At 43.3% G+C, this 20938-nt stretch overlaps 1 protein-coding gene across 1 annotated transcript in view; it reads left to right on the top strand.

Annotated features, from left to right (window-relative positions):
- Positions 1-16130, top strand: part of PAPPA2 (pappalysin 2) — a 198917-nt gene extending 182787 nt beyond the window's left edge. Inside the window, exons 21-22 of the mRNA XM_084851216.1 lie at positions 8056-8154; positions 14988-16130. Of these exons, the coding sequence (XP_084707342.1) occupies positions 8056-8154; positions 14988-15062 (174 nt within the window). The 3' untranslated portion in view covers positions 15063-16130. The remainder of the gene's footprint in view (positions 1-8055; positions 8155-14987) is intronic.
- Positions 16131-20938: the final 4808 nt, after the last annotated feature.

Below are 20938 nucleotides of genomic sequence, written 5' to 3' on the forward strand. Positions count from 1 at the left end.
GCTCTCAGATCTTGGTTTCTAAAGACTACTTCGCTGTGTGTCTCTGAGCATACACTGTTGTTATTATTACCTTTTTTATCATCATCATCATCATCATCGTCATTGTGTAGCTTTGTGGATTTCTCCCCAGTGTTTTGCACTCATGATCATAAAGTCACTTGATTCTCTGCACAATGGGAATTGTCGCTGGAACAGGAAAATGTGGCTCCAAATGAGTGCTTTTGGTTGTGTGGATGATGATGATGATTTGCAAAAAAAGGTGGATTTGGGATGCTCTCAGAACTTGCTGCATATGCTTACTCCTAAGTAATCTAACCCTCCTTACTTCTGAGTAGACATGCCTAAGCTGGTGTTTTGTGGTTCCTGCTTCTCCCTGTTGCTTTTGATTAGATACGTTACTTTTGAGTTTCAGGATTGCTTTATGGTGGACATGCAAAAGAGTAGATTTTGGATGCTCTCAGAACTTGCTGCTGGTTTCCAAAGACTGCTTCTCTGTGAGCCTCTGAGGATATTATTATTATTAGTAGTAGTAGTAGCAGCATTTTGTAGCATTATTATTGTATAGCTGTGTAGATTTCTCATGATCTTAAAGTCACTTGATTCTCTTTTCAATGGGAATTGTTGCTAAAACAGGAGAATGTGGGTTCAAAGGAGTGCTTTTGTGTGGCTGTGTGGATCCCCCCCCCCTGCACTTTGCACTAATTATCTTGAAGTTCATGTGCCATGTCCCTTTTCTGTGGTACGGGCTGCAGGGGATTGAAAAAACTGCTCCACCTCTAGTAGTGACCACTTGGCTCTGCCTCTGGTAACGCTGCCCTCTGCCCCATCAGCCCCAGTGGGCGCCAGTTGCCACTGTGAGTATTCAAATAATTGTTTTCTAGGCAAGAGAATGGGGATGACAGGGATATGAGGAAGGAGTAGTGCTTATTCTAAAATCTGCAGTATCTATGTGCTCTTGAGTAGGTTGCCAGATGCAAAAGAGGACAGGGCTCTTGCACCTTTAATGGTTGGGTAGATGAGTGAACTGTAGCAGGTGTAGCTTGTTATGCAAGCTAGAAATGCTTGAAAGTCCCTCTTCTTCACAACTACTAAAAAGTGCAAGAGCCCTGTTCTCTTTTGAATCTGGCTGCCCTAGCTCTGAGCAACAGATTCTCACGTGCAGCAGAAGGATGCATGACTATTCATTATAATAATCTACATACACTCACCCACTAAACTAATGGTTAATGATGAGTTCAGAGTGGTGGTCACAGGAGGTGATGTAAGTAAGTGGGGAGGGATGGTTCAGATGTTTAAGACAGCTGGAGCCAATTACTTCTGTCCTTGACTATAGTAAACATCACTCTCTGAATCCTGGAACAATGTGTTCTGTCTCTTTAATACTGTTCACCTGGGATGCGAAGTTTACATTCTTGCTAGATCTTCCAGCATTGAAATAACTAAATAACATAACATACACTCACAAATAACTTCTTGAAGTGGCCCTTCCTCTGTTACATTGTGCCAGTTGTCATTTGGGGTTAAGTATGGTTTTATTCAATTCTAGTTAATATTTTACAGCCGGAAGATCTAGTAAGAGTTCCAAGCATTCCAGCTGGGGAAAAGGTTCCAGTTAGTTACTACCCAATGTGGCTTTTCCACTGTAGGGTTCCCATTGGACCTACGGTGGCTGAATGTTAACTGTGGTTTTAAACTGACTGGAACCCATTCTTTCCAGTCCAGTTAGCCAGCCTTTACTTTTTCTCTTATCCCCCACCCGCCACCCCACCCAGGATAATTTTTAACATGAGCTGCCATGTTTCCCCAGGGTTGTCATAGGAGTCTGTGTTTGTTTTGGCTTGGGTTTATTTTTGGCAGCTTGAGGTGGTCGGGAGGGGAGCAATTAGTGGTTGTGCATATATACTATGAGGACAAACCCTTTTCTCCCCATCCCAGCACCTCCTCTCCACAGATGCTGATCTGGAAGTCATTTTAGACCAGCATCCAGGACAACAGACAATTGTTTGCAATAATTATATGGAAACAAGAAAAAAAATGGATTTCTGGTTTTGCCAGTGAGTCATGATATAGATTGGGGGGGGGGGGGACACCCTGCCGCATGGAATTCTGCAAAAAATGAAAATGGCCCCAGAATCTGTCTTTCAGACTATGCTGGTTATCTTCCTTGCCTGCTGTGCTTTAGGGAGTCAGTAGATGGGTGATGTTGTTGCCACCAAGTCGTTAATGACCTTTGTCAGGGTTCCCCTTATGACTTGGACTCCCTGAGCAACTCTTTAAGGATTTCTCACCTCCTTAAGAGTCCCACTTTCCTTCTTTTAACCTTTCCCTTCCCAATAACATGGGGTTTAGGCTGTAGATGTGGGGTGACTGACACCCTAGACGCAGGGTTTAACCACAACAGTTTACTGGTAAATTGAAAGCCAACAAATCACAGCTAAATGTATGTACACAATAGAGATGAGTGATACAAACGGCATTAAAAGATAATAAAAGTTGCAAAATGCAAGTTATTTTACCCTAGCTGTACTTAGACTTTTCTAGGCTGCTTCTCCCTGCTCATTCTTCAGACTCTGCTCTCACTTCAGGCTCTGGCTGTCTCTCTCTATATACCCACCTCCCTCAAAACCAAAAGTACTGCTTCAAACCTGAAGAAATGAAACTTAACCGTAGGAATGAAACTACTCCTCTCAGGGTTACCCCCTCCCAACAGAAAACTCCAAGCCTCTGAGCCTGACCTTTTTTCCCTTCACAGCCTTTCATCCTGAGTGATGTTAGCAGGCACAGTGCATCATCCATGCTCATTTAAATAAAAACAAGTTCTTTTAATACTATTCAGTTTTACTGTAGAATTACGAGTAGGGATGCCATGATACCTAACATGTTCCATTTCCAGTCCTAGTAGTGTAATTCCACTGGTGCTGACAATTATCCTAAACAATTCTGATTCTATCTGATTTATTTTCCATAGGGGAAAAATATGTATCAGTGACTATATGCACACATACTTGCACAAGCTAGTTGGGTGTTGAGGAAATCTTAGGGGATGTATATTCAAATGAGCATTCAGATGTGCATCATATTGAGTAGCTAGCCACACTCATTTGGCTGTGCTTTCTAATGTGCATGCCATGTATACCGGTGGTTTCTAAAAGCATGGATATGTTAGACACACCACAGAGTTTCCATGGATATCCATGGCCGTGGGGAGAAGTAAAGGGACAGGTTTACACGTCCCTAATTTTATGAAGATTAATTAATGTTTGCTTTATTTGAGTGAAATACAGGCTGTATTTGACAGTGCGCGACCAAAGAACTACTTCACACTGCACAGATTTAACAAATGGAATCCATTATCACAAGTGCTTCTGTGGCTTTAAAAAAAGGATTCAACGTATTCATGCTTGGATGGTTCTCTCAATGATGTCCAGCCATGATATCTGACTGCAAGCCTCCATATTAGAGGCTTAGAGGGCAAGGACCGGAGGCTGGCTGTCCCTTGCTCTGCTTGTAAGCATGCTGGGTGCACCTGGTTAGCTGCTGTTGGAGGCAGAATGCTGGACTAGGTGGACCCTTGGTCTGATCTAGCATAGCTATATGCTGGTGTAGTGTAGGTTAAGAGAATGAACTGGTTGGTTCACACATCTTCTCTGCTATGAAGTCATATGGTGGCCTTAGACAAGCCACCATCTCTGAACTTCAGATCTCCTTCCCCCCTATGCAATATAGTAAGGATGAGAATACTGGCCTACATTACAGGGCTGTTGTGGGGATCTCTGTGATGATGTATGTGAAGTGCTTTGAACATGCCTAAAATGCTCTATAAATGCCAAGTATAATGATAATGGGTTGGACCCAGAGTAGTGCTTAGCAGAGTTCAGCTTGTGCTTGAGGAATAGGTTGGGGAGGTGATAGTTGTGATTCTTCCAGCTCTACTTCCTGAAAAGCTGCTTTGTAAAGTGTGGCGACCCTCTGGAGCAGCATGAGAGACAACACAGGAGCTGCAGGGGAATAGGATTTGCCATCCTGCACCCTTTGTCCCTCTCTTTTGCCCTATGGTACCAACTTTGCTGGGAGGAACTTGGAGCATTCATGTCCATTTGTGATTTGAAGACAAGTTCTTATGTACTGGAGATGCCCAGTATTCATTTGGTCAGACTGCCATACATTTATTTAAAAACTATGAATGCAGCAGTGTACAGTCCCCATCCTATTGAATCTGAAGTCCAAAGTATATTTGAACTTGCTCTCATACTATTTAAATTAAATTTTTTTCTGAATGGACATATAAATATTATAATTTGTTCAAAGGATCTCAAAGTCCATCCAAAAAGTCTTACAGGAATCCAGAGTAATCCTGTTTCGCATATGAGTTGCTTCTTCAGATAAATAACAACTGTAAAGATATTAACATATTAAGATCTATAGTCATATATATATGCACATATGTACACACACAATATTTATTATATTTATATTCACATTAGTTGTCAGCTATCATCATAATATGTACAAAAACATTATTTCAAATAAACACAAACTTGTTAAGAATTGTTACCATAATCTTATCAAAAATTATTTACATGAAAGCAGGGCTGTAGGCAAGGAAATTGTTTCAACTCACCGTCCTTAGACTCAACAAAAAATGCTGTGGCAGTATTGTAATCTGAATTGTTTTTCGAATGGAGCCACTTAATCTGCTGGCATAGCTTGCATTTTGTCTCATAGAGCTTCACAGAGCTAAGAAAGAACAAGACTTAAAACATATAGTATTGGTGCATTACCAAAAAATTTATTTGAAAGGAGACAAAAAGTAACCAAACAAACCTCAAACCACAGGCTGGTAATTTCTCCTGCTCTAACGTCAATGTGTTGAGTCGGCAGCTGTGAGCATACCAATTCGTAGCAGGTTTTAAATACACAGTGTTGAAAAAAGGCTAAGTCATCAACATCAAAACATCTATTTCTGCTTCATTGACTATGCTAAAGCCTTTGATTGTGTGGGTCACAACAAACTGGCAAATTCTTAAAGAGATGGGAGTACCAGACCACCTTACCTGTCTCCTGAGAAACCTGTACGAGGGTCAAGATGCAACAGTAAGAACCAGACATGGAACAAACGATTGGTTCAAAATTGGGAAAGGAGTATGACAAGGCTGCATATTGTCGCCCTGCTTATTTAACTTATATGCAGAGGACATCATGAGAAACACCGGGTTGGATGAATCACAGGTCGGAATTAAGATTGCTGGGAGAATTATCAACAACTTCAGATACACAGACGATACCACCCTAATGACAGAAAGCGAAGAGGATCTAAAGAACCTCTTGTTGAGGGTGAAAGTGGAGAGTGCAAAAGCTGGTTTGAAACTCAACATTAAACAAACGAAGATCATGGCATCTGGTCCCATCACTTCCTGGCATACAGAAGGGGAAGAAATGGAAGCAGTGACAGATTTTATTTTCTTGGGCTCCAAGATCACCGCAGACAGTGACTGTAGCCATGAAATTAAAAGATGCTTGCTCCTTGGGAGGAAAGCTATGGCAAACCTAGACAGCATAGTAAGAAGCAGAGACATCACCTTGCTGACAAAGGTCCGTCTAATCAAAGCTATGGTTTTCCCAGGAGTAACGTATGGCTGTGAAAGCTGGACTATGAGGAAGGCTGAGCACTGAAGAATCGATGCTTTCGAACTGTGGTGCTGGAGAAGACTCTTACGAGTCCCCTGGACTGAAGGAGGTCAAATCAGTCAATCCTAAATGAAATCAACCCTGACTGCTCATTGGACAGATACTGAAGCTGAAGCTCAAATATTTTGGCCACCTAATGTGAAGAGAAAACTCTCAGGAAAAGACCCTGATGCTGGGAAAGATCGAAGGCAAAAGGAGAAGGGGACGGCAGAGGATGAGGTGGCTAGATAGCATCACCGATGCAATGAATATGAACTTGAGCACACTCCGGGAGAGAGCGGAGGACAGGAAGGCCTAGTGTGCTATGGTCCATGGGGTCATGAAGAGTTGGACATGACTTAACAACATCCACATTGCTGTTAAAAGTATAGTGTTTGGCTTCATATGCCATCAGAGAATTATCCCCAATACAAATGCCTTTATATATTACACAAAAGATGCCAGATCCAGAGAAACATTCAAACCTTTAGGGATTCTTTTAGGGAATTGCATCATATTTCCAACGGTGCGACCAAGCGAGTTATCTATGTTATTATTTGCCCATGTGGGTTATTGTATGTAGGAAAAACCTATTGTACCATCCAAACTAGGATTATTGAATATCGGTCCAAATTAAGAAACCGCGTTTTGGATGCTCTCTTGGTGCAACATTTTGCAGAACGGGTTCATACGCATGAGGACTTTAAGTTCCTAGTTATAGATAGAATTTATTCTCATAAATACAGTTGGACAGATGTTATAATAACTTACCGGTATGTAAGGAGGCGGAGTGGATTTTCAAACTACAGTCTGTGATCCCTAAAGGTTTGAATGTTTCTCTGGGTCTGGTATCTTTTGTGTAATAAATACAGGCATTTGTATTAGGGATAATTCTCTGATGGCATATGAAGCCAAACACTATACCTTTAATAGCAATATGGATGACTTAGTCTTTTTCAACACTGGGTTTTTAAAACCTGCTACGAATTGGTATGCTCGCAGCTGCCGACTCAACTCATCCACGTTAGAGCAGGAGAAATTACCAGCCTACGATCTGAGATTTGTTTGGTTACTTTTTGTCTCCATTCAAAGAAATTTGTCGGTACTGCACTGATACTATACGCTTTAAGTCTTGTTCTTTCTTAGCTCTGTGAAGCTCTATGGGACAAACTGCAAGCTATGCCAGCGGATTAAGTGGCTTCATTCGAAAAACTATTCAGATTACAATACCGCCACAGCGTTTTTTGTTGAGTCTAAGGATGGTGAGTTGAAACAATTTCCTTGCTTACAAAGTACAGCTCTGCTTTCATGTAAATAATTTTTGATAAGATTATGGTAACAATTCTTAACAAGAACATTTGTGTTTATTTGAAATGATGTTTTTGTACATGTACATATTATGATAGGGGCCGTGGTGGCTTAGTGGTTAAGACGCTGAACTGCAGACCGGAAGGTCGGCAGGACAGCAGTTCGAGACCCGAGTGCTGTGTGACGGAGTGAGCTCCCGTCTTCTGTCCCAGCTCCTGCCAACCTAGCAGTTCGAAAGCAAGAAATTGCAAGTAGATAAATAGGTACCGCTTCGGCGGGAAAGGTAACAGCGTTCCATGCACCTCAGTGTTCAGTCATGCCGGCCACATGACCACGGAAGCGTCTTCGGACAGTGCTGGCTCTTCGGCTTAGAAACGGGGATGATCACCGCACCCTAGAGTCAGACACGACTGGTTGGGGACACCTTTACCTTTTTACATATTATGATAATAACTGACAACTAATGTGAACATAAACATAATACTATGTGTGTACGTATGTGCATATGCATGCACGCACATGTGTGTGCCTGTGTGTGCATATATATATGACTATAGATCTTAATATCTTTACAGTTGTTATTTATCTGAAGAAGCAACTCATATGCGAAACAGGATTACTCCGGATTCTTGTAAGACTTTTTGGATGGACTTTGAGATCCTTTGAACAAATTATAATATTTATATGTATATACCTGTAATACAGTTGCTTCTGTTATCTTTCAATATATGTACAATTGTATTCATATTGTTTTCGTATGTATAATTATATTGTTCCAAGAACAATGTACTTTAAATAGATCACTAACACCCACTACGTTCATTGTGTGTTCATATTGTAACATTATACTATTATTACCTGACCTATTTACAGTTGTGTGCTTGTTCGCTTATTTCTTAGTGGTTTTTAGAACTGTGGCCCTTTTTCTCCTTGATACAGCAGACCATTGGGCTTTTGTCTGTCTGTGAAAAGCTCACGCGGTAAAAAAATTGTTGTTTTCAGTGTACAAGAATCTTCGTTGTTTTTGCCCCCACTGTGGTCTCCTCTACTCACTGAACACTCGTCTCTCTCCCTTCGTAGCCTTTCCAAGCCGATGGCTGGTGTGACACCATCAATAACCGAGCCTATTGCCGGTACGATGGGGGCGATTGTTGCTCCTCCACAGTCTCCTCCAGGAAGGTAGGTGAGATGCTGGTTAACCACCCCTTAGCACAACTGCTGTACATTTATGGGCAGGATCCATGAAGTTAAGGGTTTGATCTTCACTTAAACTCCAGGCTGCATTTTCCATCACATATTAGATGCTGATGATAAAAAGCAGGGGGCGGCCATCACCATCATGTCCGATTGTGGGCTTCCAGTTGCAGCTGGCTAGCCACAGTTGGAAACCAAGTGCTGGACTAGATGGACTTCAGTCTGGTCCTATGTTCTTACAAGCTTGGCTTCCCTTTAGAAATTAAACCAAGCGTCATCACTGAGAAAACAAAGAGTAATGCGAGAATAACTCCGTAATCTCTATCTCACCTCCTTTGAATACAAATTAGCCCCAAATTAGCATCACATTTCTTTAGGGTTGTGCCCTAACCTGGAGATGGTCATGAAATGAGCTAAGATAATTCACTCAGTGTCATTAAGATTTATCCTCCAGATATATGAATATACCTGAATAATTTGGGAGACTGGTGGCATCACCTGGATTATGACTGTGCATAAAAATAATGATTGCTATAATCAAAAATGGCAGCAGTCATACCCCCTTTTCTGAGCCAAACTAAGAGCTTTTCTACAGGAGGCTGTTAATCCTCTGTATCTGCTTTCAGTGTCGTCACAGAATTGAGATCCAAGCTCTACATGAAGAGCGTTTCCTTTCCTGCTTTTCCTCTAGGTGGCACTGTGTTATAGCAGAATAATGCAGTTACACAAGTAGGAAAATATGTTTTCTTTCGCTTTCAGAAATAATACTCCATTTTCCCTGCTATTCCCCCCCCCCGGAAAGTGCTCTTAAATAACAGAAGCAAAACTGGAGGGTAACAATGTTGTCTAAAGAACCTGTAAACAACTATGACTGAGGATTAGGAGTTGTATGAATGTTTTTTTAAAAGAATAAATAGCAGGTGCAAGGAGCTGACCTGGATCAGAACCCTTTCCCCCCCCCCCATTGCCCTCCTGGATTAGGTTCCCTGCACCTGCTATTTACTCTTTAAAAACCATTCCCACAATTACTGATTGCACAAATGTTGTCTCCTTTAGTTTGGTCCTGATAAAGCTGATATGAGTGCTGTCATATTGGTTAAACCTCCCTTCTCCATGTGCTGCAGTCCCAGTGATAATCTCTCCCTGCACCTAGTATTAAAGAACAATCCCTGATGTAGTTGCTAATGATGCATTTAGTATTATTTGAGGTTTGGCCCTTAGTTTTAGAGGCATTATGGGGCAAATAGGACATTATGCTTCAGCCATGTGTAACAAAGCCCTGATGACTTCTTCTGTAGTACAAAGTGACAGTAGAAGGGGCTCTTTTGCATCAGAAGGGCTAGGAGAGAAGGGTGTGCTCAAGAAATAGTAAACACAATCTAGCCTGAGTTGTGAAAAGGGGCAAGACAGGAGCTGTGTAGGCAGTGTAGCTGTGTCTGTCAACAGTAAAATGGCTTCAGTGCATTTCAAATACCACTATGTCTTCACCCAAAAAAGGCAGTTGGGTCTTTTTTATATGTATTTCTCAGATGCTTATAAAATTAAAGTAGTATAATTGTTCAGTTTACAAAATTAGCTATTGCCTTGGGCAGACACAAGATTGCGTTCTATTGAATTGATGAGTAGATCCAGCAACTTTGCCTATACGTGAAGCAGGTTTTGTGGTGAGAAAAACTAGTGTTCAAAACATGTTTGGAATTAAAGGTACTTTTTTTCTACACAGCTGTCTCTTGCTGTTTTTACCTCTAAAGGAGGGCTAATGCTTAACCCTTCCCCTACCAGCCTATTTTCTGCTGAGCTCACTCCTCTGAGGGGTTCCAGACCCATATTTGGGAGGTAAACATGAATCCAGAACACTGACAGGGGTAAACACAGTTGTATGTGTAAAGATAGTTGGGAAAGGGAGGAATTTCCGGGGGGAATTGGCTGGCGAGGGAAGTTTTAAACACTTCCTTCTATTTCTTGTCTAATGAAAAATACCCTCCCTCGAGGACACTTTGCAACAGAGAAAGGGACTGAGGCTGTACAGTGTGATATGTAGTTTTCCCCTTAGATACTTATCAAAATGGGGTAATGTTCAATGCAGTGCTTGAATTATGAAGTAAAGAGGTATTTAATGAAATCCATACGGCCTGCCGCCAAGCTCCGCAGTTTTAACCAGATCTACTGTTTTAGGTTAGAGGGGTAAGTGGGCCATCACAGAAGGTAAGGCGGGCAGGACACCTCCCCCACCCCCAAACAAGCTCTGTTTGAAGAAACAGCTTAACTCCATTAGAAGCTATTAAAAGCTAGGTGCCTTCTTGGCATTAAAAATTAACTATCCCTAAGGTCTGGTTCTCACATGCAGGTACATTTATTCTGCACTTACGTACAGTTGATGAGTGGCTGCTGAGCACATGAACCAACTCCATTGAAACACATTGTGCTTGAGACAATGTTTGAAACATGTCAGGTCTGTCTGTGTCTGTGATGGTCTATTCATCCATGTAAGTTAAATAAGGGGCTGGTTTTTTTAAAAAAAAATTGATTAAATGTAAGTTGTTCTGGGAGCGTTTTTGGCTGAGGAGCGTCGTAAAAATACTTCAAATAAATAAATGAAACTTGCTGTTCATCACCCTATGGGCATTCATATGTGAACAAGACCAAATAGCTTACATATCTTACAGATCTCCTCCTTACATCTCCCCTTGTGCAGTAATGCAGTTCTTGGTAGGGTTGCTTGAGGAATTTGATCTTTCGTTTGATCTGATCCATGCTTCCCAAACTAATGTGTGGATTGGATCTTAATTATCTACAGGCTGTCATACTTTCAAAATGTTCTGACACAGTTCATGGCTCAAACAACTTATCAAAATGCTTTTAAACTGTTTATTTTGAGAATGAAATATGTTTGAAAATGCACATTTTGAGAGAAAATATATTTTTAAAAATAAGTATTTAAATATTTTTAAATGCAGATTTCCATGCAGTTTTAAATTAAAATTGGGGGGTTATTGTGAAAACCGGATTAAATGGATTTATGAGTGAAGATGTGCAAAGTGACACAGACCAGAAATAGATTAATTTGTTCATCCCTAGCTCTTGCCAACATGGGCATCTGGCTTCGACCTGCTTGTTTCTTGAATTCTTAAACTAGACAGTGCCAATCATGAATTGCATATGTGCCCTGCAATATGCCCCAGATTCCTTTCACCGCACTTCGATTCTATAGCAGATATGCAGGGGTTCCTTAATAGATGAGACAGTGTGGAAAGGGGTCCATTGGAGATAGAAAAGTCAAAAACATCTAGTGTAGGGGTATGACATTTCCCCCCAAAAGCTTGCATGCGTCAGCACCAACAAGTTAGTTTGTTGAAAGGTATCATCTTACATATTTAGCTTATCTTTTGAAGCAAAAGATGGGGTATTGTTTTGCACCCCTGAAAATCATACCTGGTCAGGCTCCTTTGTGTTGAGACTCCAGCTAGTTCATTCTTTTTGATAATTATCTCTTGCCACCTCCATCTTCTTGCCCAGTATTCCCAAGCCACATCTGATATCTATACATGTGCTTGAAACAGACAATCCTCACTCCAAAAATATGTGAGTCTGGTTCTTCTCTTCCACTCTTTCTTGTGAATCTTGAGCTACTTTTCTTTTCGTCGCTAATAGAAAAGGAAAAGGGGGGGGGCTTTGGAGTGTGGAGCTTGGAGTGGAGCTTGGGCATTCTTTTGCACCTAGAATGGAGACCACCTGGAGCCCCTTCTGTCCTGAGGATATGTTGTAGGGTGGGGCTCATCACTATTGACGCCTTGGTGATGGAGGGACGGGTTTGCTGAATGACAGAGGGGGTAGGGGTGAGGGAACACAGGGCTGAAGCTATCTCTGAGCAGCAGCCAAACGAAACAAGTGGAACAAAATGACTCTGTAGAGATGGAATAAGACATTGAGTATCTCTACAAAATCCCCAATCAGTGCTTTTTGTTTATTTGAACTGATCCAGAACAGAAAGAGTTTTGCCTCGCAGGCCACATGGCCCTGTCCTCAGGTCATGTTGAAGAGTTCTGAAAAGCGCCCAGATGTTCAGTGTGCCAAGCCTGGTTTGTGTGAAGCTCTAGGGCCTATGCAGGCCTTCTTGAGTTCCCCCTCTCAACTCATCCTGGCCGCTTCCTATAATACTGCATAGGGGGCTGACTCGGAGTGGGCACACATACGACTGCTTTTGTTGGCAGATGTGTCTGTGCCTATTCCCCAGGTAGGTTGCCTTTTAACGAGTCAAGCCAGTGATCCTTCTAGTGGTGGCGTCCCAGCTTTTGTGCAGCTTTTTCTCCATTCTAAAAGACGGAAATGCCTCCCCTGCGGCTTCGTTACAGGCAGTAAGAGCTTTAGGCTAAAATAGGCAAGTGTTTTTTGCTCAGGCCTCACCCCGTTTGCCTTTGTCCCCGCCCACCACTGGAATGCGACCCCCAAGAGCTTCCCAGAAATGGAATTCGGTCCTTGGGTTGAAAGAGGTTCAGCATCCCTGATCAACCTCGTATTGTCTAGCTCGCTGGCAGTGGCTCTCAAAGGGCATAGGCAGACACTGGCAGCTGAGCCCGGGGCCTTCTGCATGTAAACCATACGCTGCCCTATGGGCTGTACAGTGGTACAGGAGTACCACCTCGCCTGCTGTCCCTATTGGTATAAATATGCTGGATCTGTACAGATGAATTGTGCAGATGTCATGTGAAGCACTAGCAGAAGGATGGAGATTATTCTTTTTTTAAAAGAGGAACTGATAGCTATGGCAGGCAGCTTCCGCATTGTGACTCGCCTTCCCCTGCTGTAACTGTTAGCATCATTTGCCAGGTCGATCCTCCCAAACATGTGGCAAGTTTCCTTGCCAGATGTTCCTGGAGGAATTCATTGCTGGTGTGGAAACTCTCCACATGATCCAGAAGATGTCCTTGGCAAATCACACGAGACATTACAGCAGAGGGAAGAGAATCCCTCCACAAGGAAACCATTTACCATGGAGATAAGATTACAAAGAGACCAACCCTGACAGCTTTTGGGCTTACTGCTGGCTTTGCCTTAACAACTTCTCAATTTGTATGCCTTCAGGTGAGCTACAGGTATGCTGTTTCACATCCTGAATGACATCATAAAAAGACGTGGATTGTGACAAAATAGAGGCCGCAGATGAATACAAATTACCTTTTGTCAAGTGATAACCGACCATATTGTGCAGGTAAAGCTACCTGTATCACCCTGCTAAGTGGCTAGGAGGAACTTATCTTTCTCCGGCTTCCCTGGATTTCTGATCAGGTGCAGAAGTGTGTTATAATTCTCTTCAGTACTTGGCAGGATGATGTAGATGTTGGGCTTATCAGGTGGTTACACATGTACCATGGTGAGTTATCACTTGCTAAATTATGGTTTCTATTTGCCTTATGTGGGACAACACCATAAGAATGTTCCCAAATGAGGGCCCAGAACAATGTTTTGAGCCTATAGGGGCTCCCAGCTGAAAAGTAGGATATCAGTAAATAGTTGGAACTTGATGCTGCACACTGCAGAGGAAGGTGTTCTCTTCCAAATTAGGCAATGCACCATGGAGGTCCTGTGGCCAGATGTTAACCTGGGGGTCCCCTTCATGTATGTAAGATTCTCATCCTTATACCCTGTGGAAGACATATGCGAGGGTAATGCACACCCTTGAATCTACATTCCTACCAGGCCAGGGACTAATGTAATGCCAAGAATGCCTTGTGTCCATAAGAACCCACTTTCTGTTAACATCAGTATCTTCTCAGGATGTTTGATTGACAGGGGACTGCAGTTAAGAGCCTTCTCCATGGTGGCATATAATCTCTGGAACTCTCTTCTAGTTGAGATCTGCCCAAGAACCAAGCTATGTGTTGCACTCACTATGTGAGAGCATTCTGGCTCTGCGTGTTAAAGATTCTGATTTTACAGCATAGAAACCCAGAGGGAATAGAACACACATACACAGAGGGGAGCCATTTGTCACCTTTCTCTGTCCACTGGTTATCCCCACTTATCTCTCACCTGAGAGCAGGGGTGGGCAACTGAGGGTGGTGTGGGGGCTCTCTGGAACCCCCCAAGCCACACCCCTCCTGTGGCATCTGGAGTGGCTACAGGCCACCAAATAGGTCAAGATTAGCTTGTTTTCAAGCTAATGTTGACACTTTTGGCGCGCCATAGTAGCTACAAAGCACCAAAAAGGCTTCAAAATGGCCACTCCAGATGCCTTAAAAAAAAAAAAAATCAATGTGAGGGGCAGCACGCCTCCCATCCCTCCTTAGAGGCTAATTCTCCCTAAGAGTTGGGAAGGGGAGGTGCAGTGAAAATTAGCCTCAAAATGAAGAGATCAGTGGCGACAGAGGAAGGGGACCAGGAGCCCCCCCTCCACTGTTTGTGTGATTTGGGCTCCTTTGGCTTTCTCTGCCTCTTGGCAGAGGGCTATCAGGATTTTCAGTGGGCAGAAATTCTTTCATATGGTGAACACAACATCTGGTTAGGTGCTGAGTTAGTTTCTGCCTGCACTGAATAGGTGAGTGAAAATATCTGGCTAGGCCAGCTTTGAAGCTGTGAACGGATTTGGTTTTATTCACTGTTTAAGATTGTTGCTGGGGTTGTTATTGTCCTGGCTTTATATGTTATGTTATCGTACAACACCTTGGACAATTTTGGGGGGGTCAGGTAGTTGATAAATTGTTTCAGTAAGTAACATAATTGAACTGAATGAGTGCATGATGGAGGGTGGGGGAGGCCCCTTCCTTGATTCAATTGACAGCCTCTGTTCCTTTAACCACACTCTTATCCGATTCCTTCAGGTGGTCCTATTTCCTAATGGCTGTGACCAAGACGAGTGCACCTGCCGGGACCCAGCAGCAGAAGAGAACCAGTAACGGCATCCAGGATGGCTTGTGCCGTCAGGGCCAGAACTGGAGGAAACGATGTGGGGCGGAAGTGTGAACAGGGGAACTGGCAGGGCTGAAGGGAAGGGCTTCATAGGAAGCATGGTCATAGAGACTAATACCATGAGGCATAAGTGTGTAAGAAAGGAGGAGAGCAATGAAGGAAGGGGTGGAGAGAGGGAGAGGAGTGCAAGGTGGAAACGGGCACCCTTACCACCCCAGTTCAACGTCCTTCCCATCCGAACCGAAACACAAGCCAAAGGCCTATTCCACAGCCGTGTCAGCTCTTTTGGCAAACCGGCTGTAGATCAGGCCTCTAGGCTGCCTTCATTGCATTACTGTATCAGTGGTTTGCCACCTAAAACTGTATGTCTTTGCTCTGAATATTGTCAGTATGGCCCCCTTCACTGTCTAAGGCTTGATTTAGCAAAGGGGGAAGATAAAAGTGATCTGTCTGCAAGTATTTAAGCTTAATTTTATTACAAATCTATATTATATTTTATTTGCTGTTTATTAAGCTGAAACATGTGCTGCTGTGAAGTACAGTATATTAGAAAACGTGGGTCACATAATGAGAGGAATTCCCAGAAACTGAGAGAATTCCGAGGGCTGGTTAAAGTAAAACAAAATCAAGTAGTAAAGGGATCCCCCCTCCCCCATACTGGACTGCATCAGGCTGCAGGTATAAGTTTGCATGTTTGAATGCTCTTCCAACACTCCCCAAACCTCCTTGCACGTGGAAAGCTATATTTGGCCTACTCTTCCACCTGACACTCTAATCCCCCCGCCCCCAAGTGCAGGGAATATCAGCCTGAAGTGGTACAGTCCAGGGAAAACACTGGATTCCACTCGTTGTATAAAGTGGCCACAAGACTGGTACTTCAGTGTAACAAGAGAAACCCCCACACCCTCTGCCAATCTCAAGCCCAAGGTTACAACAGAAACTCTGCATATTCAAACATTAAAAACAGTGCTTTCGTTGAAGTCATTCCATACTGTTCTACATTTAAGGATCACACATCAGGGTAGACTTGCAATAAAGGTCCACAGGTTACTAGTCTTCAGCATTTTTTTTTACTAGCCTAGCCCTCCTTCTCATGTATGCATATGTTTGCTACTTGTGTGAGTCTGAAAAGAAGCAACTTTTTAAAAGCTTCCCTGCTTGGTCACTGGTGGGTGATTCTTCATCACCACAAGCATGGCATTTTGGAAGCCTGCAGGAGGAGTACCCAGAGATGTTTCAGAACTATCTACCTAACAGAGCTTAATGGGTTAATGAACTTGAGTTTGGGCTTTTACTGCTGGACACTGTAGAACAGACCAGTGCTCTAGAATGTACTGAGGTAGTTCACCACTCCAGAACGCTATGTGTATTACACAGTTATATGTAGCATCTGTGTAACATATATAGCCCTCACTAGGATTTGGCCCTCACTAGGATTTTCTAGTATGAGATTTGGACTAGAATTCCCTAATGTGACATTGAGCTCTAGAACGGCATAGCCTGGAACATACTGTAGAATAATAAACTAGACCCATGCCCTACATGCTCAAAGGGCAGCACTAGATGTTAAGCAGGCAAATGTTTGCCAGTTAATAGTAATGCCAGCGGGTGGGGTGCATAACCCTTCTCTCACACATCAGTTATTCCCCCAGCCAGGTTTTTTTCTGGTTTTGGAGATAGCTGAGGAGGAAAATGGCAGGGGAGGGGAGTTGCCCAGGACAAATGGGCAGCGGAAGGACTTGGCATCCCCCTGCAGATTCTTCCCTGCAAATCTCACCCCCATATTAGTATTACATATATTGCAAGCACAGGGTTGGGAAACCCCATCTTTGCCCCATAATACATAGTCCTGCCCTGACGTATGTTGTTGTACATCACTCCAAATGCTCCATGTGGGCCACTCCCCAAGAATGCTTGATTATGAATCCTTGCTACACACAACAGTATGGATAATAATGCAGTTAATTTTATTCTAGTTGAGAGGGGGTTGGGGTGGGGAAGGCAGGAGATGCTGAGAGGGTTTGAAGGCTCTTTGTTTCTGAAAAGGGGACAGAACCACACTGAATTTCTTTTAAGAAGAGATGTAGGCTTGATTCCTAGTTTAATGATTGAAGTGAGGGAGTTGCTTCCCATGGTTTCTCTTCATGCTACTCTGGTAGGGTTGGGATGGGGGAACTGGGTGAGATCATATGGACAGACAGCAAGATCCAGTTCCTAAAACTTATGTGGTTCTTTCCACATGATTGTACCCCTCTTATGTGATTTCTCTGTTGCTGCTAAAGTAGCATGGGAAGAAGCTGCAAAGAAGGGGCTCCCATGCTGCTCCCAGCAAATATGAATCAGGTCTTAGAGTGGAGCAAGAGGGAAAGTGATACTTAACCAGGCCTGTTTTAGATTCTGGGAGTGTGTATAAACATGATTGCACTGTGGATTAATCTGAACTTACTACTACTGCCTGGTTTTGTATTTGCATTCACTAATATAGATTAGACTCAATGCACGTATAAAACAGAGACATGGGAATTGGAATTAGCTTGAGAGATGAGCAAGCATGTAGGCCTAATCCAGCCAGACCTATGGACCCTCCAGTACATATGAAGGCATGCCACAAACTTGCACCACCTGTACTGTTTGTGGCATTCGTACCACAGGATGGCCACCCACAGCATAGAGGTACAAATTATTTGGATGGTCTTATGTTTTTAAACATGTGGCTGTCAACATGTTTTTAGGGGTTTTCCTGCAACCACGTAGACTGAAAATGGCTTTTAAACCCCCAAACAAACCTGAAATGTTTGGTTTCTTCAGGTTGCTTAGTACAATATGTACTTTAGATGCACATCTTAGGTTTTTTGTTTTGTTTTTGTGCACCTGAAAATGTAATACATGAATGAGACAAACACATTTGGGAACGTGTGTATCATAGAGATACACTCACCAGACAGTGCGTACTGACTGCAGGTACAGCTGCAGCCAGTAGGAGTGGCCGAAATTCAGGGAGGAACGGCTGAGTGTGGCGGTGACATCCTGGAGCTGCACAACCCATTTTACAAACTTAGCATTTCGCTTAAAATGGAGCTCCTGAGAGACAGGCTGTCCCTGTCACCAGCCTTACCATTTTGTTTATACATACCATCTGATTGTCAGGGGCAGGGGGAGAGGAGGGAAGAGAAATACCAGGATGCTCTTGTTGGGTTGGTACAACAGAACAAGACATCATGGATTGGACCCAGAGCTTAGCGGAGTTCTGCTAGCACTGGAGGAAGGGGCGCGGAGGTGGTCTTTGCAATTCCTCTGGCTGGCTGGGACTGGGAGACCCTTCTGGCACAGAATGAGAGGCGATGCAGGAAGGGAAAGGGCAACTGGCAAAGAGTGGCTTTAGATGCTGACATGCTGCACAACTATAGGATGCACAGTTTCTGCCTATGCCTGCTCCAGTCCAACACCACATCCAAAATGCACCCTTCATATCTTCCCTATGCTGGGAGCCATGCAAGCTGCTAGCACACAGATAGCTTTTATATCTCCCATATGGGAGACGCTGCAAGTTTTGAATTCATTTATTAAATTTATTAAAGGAAAAAATTGAGGAAGAACAGGAAGCATCTTTATGAACTGGAACTTCCTGTTCCTCTGCAGCAAGCTAACATCTAAAGCTGCTCTGAGACTAGGTAAAGAGAACAGGTTTGGTCAACCAATTCAGTTTTTTCCCCCAATTTCCAAGCTGCACAATTTTGTTTCCCCCCCTCATGAAATCTTTAATTCAGTTCAATTAATGTTGGGTTTCGCTCAGAGGCTGCTGTGGCTTGCAAAGAACCTGTGTGTAGAGTGAAGCCTTGTTAGAATTGTTTTAACAGCTACAGTTGACCCAGTAGAAGACATCCACTTCAGTTCAATGGCTCCTTGCATATGCAGGTTCTCCAAAGCACCAAACCAGCTCTGACTTAGGGCATCATCTTCATCTAGTTTGTCTCACCATGATAAGGGTTCATCATAAGGGCTGGGTTTTTGTTCCTGGTATATTGGGAAAACGTAGCCTATGTTCACTGCTGCTGTATCTTTGACACCTCATCCAGTTGCTTCATATGTTACCTCAGTATAGATTCTGACACCGAGCTTCAGGCTTCCCAGGCTTCAAACATGTAGACATCATTGATTGGCAACCCTCCTCAGCCACCTTACCAGATGGTTTCCCCATCTGCCTAAAACAGACATTCTAGCATTAAACTAGCTCATTCCCCCAAGTTAGGTGCTGAAGGATTAGGAACGACTTCTATGAATACAGCATTGTGGATGAAGAAGCTATATTCCATCAGTAGAGTGGATGGAATATACCAGTGGGGAAAAATCATTTTAGAGAATCGCTCATTTTTAGGGTACAGAAATATGGGATTGCCTTTAGCATTATGAAGCGTCTTGCCCCTTTTTTGAGGGAGGGTTTTATTCACAATTGAGGCTGCTGCTATTTTGTTTTATATTTGATAATTATTTTTTATAAAAATCTATGAAAATAAATAATTACCAATCCTCTTGTGTCTTTCTCCATCTTGTGGCCTGTGATTTGAAAATAAAAGTATTGTCAGCAAAGGCAGTGGTTAAGTTCATACATCACACTAGGCCACCCTGAGAGTAAGCCAGCATGGGTTGGTTGTTCTTTTGCAAACCCGACAGATGATCGGGTGCACTGCGGCTTGTTAACTCCCTCTGGCTCCCAGCATGTTTTCCAGGCACCTCGGTCCCGATGTCAGCACCCTTTCTGCAATTGGTCTGCTGGGGTTGCTCATGAGGGAAACTTCCCCCCACCCCACCAGATCACCAAATGGAATTAATTTTCTGAGCCCTTATGAACGCGGTAATGCATTTGCAATCCCCCCCCCATGGTCTTGCACATGACCACCTGTCCACTATTTAGCCAAGCATACTAATTAACCCCCTCTTGTCAATTTTATCCTCCCCTTTCCTGCTTCCCTTGCTAGCCAACACCTTTTTTTACTCTTGACATAAGCACACCTGCCCCAAAAGATCCTTCTGCAGCTGCTGGGTGCTTTCAGCTCCCTCCACTCCCCCGCCGCCTTGTCACTTTCCTCCACTGGTTTCTGTTGTTAGCTGTAGGATATATATGTGGGGTACAGAGCAGTGAGGTGGATTGGTAAACACCTGCAAATTCCAAAACAAAGCAGTGAGGGGGATTGGTAAACGTATGCTGATTTCAAGGTAAACAGATGCAAATTTCAAAAAGCAGTAAGGCTGAGGGGGAAATTATGCAAATTGCATTGGCAGATGACACAAATCACTAAAATACGCAAAGTGGCAGAGAGTAAAGCTGAGGGGACAATTATGCAAATTCCATAGTGGCAGACTTTCACATCTGTGCACTTGCGCAACAGTGAAAATTAAGTTTAAAAAAAGGTTGCAAATGCATTCCAAGACACTCTCCTGTGTCCTTGATTTCTAGGAGCATGGGGCGGGGGGCACTGGCAATGGATGGAGGAGGATGGTGGTGGCACTAGTGAGATTGTGAGGAGCAATAGGGGTTTTCGCCACTCTTGCTGGGCTGCCGTCTAGCTCTTCCTGACAACCATGATGTAGTCGCCCTGTCAGGTTTGGAAGCCACAACCACTCCCTCCCTCCCCGAACAATCCAACATGGGTTCTCAGCGTGGCTTGTTTGCGAAAAATAAGCCACTCCACAGAAACCATGATGGGTTTGGATGTCACAACAACCCACCACCATGGTGGGCTGTCATGTTGTGGAAACCAGGTCAATATCAGCTTGACAATACAGATAGACTCTGAGGCAGGAAGAATTTTACATATTTAAGCGTATTTCCTCTGGGTGTAAACATGCACCTATCAGGCGCCAA

This window comes from Heloderma suspectum, chromosome 4, assembly GCF_057233095.1.
Source record: "Heloderma suspectum isolate Gila_16-S chromosome 4, 16-S_ref, whole genome shotgun sequence".
Lineage (NCBI taxonomy): Eukaryota > Metazoa > Chordata > Lepidosauria > Squamata > Helodermatidae > Heloderma > Heloderma suspectum.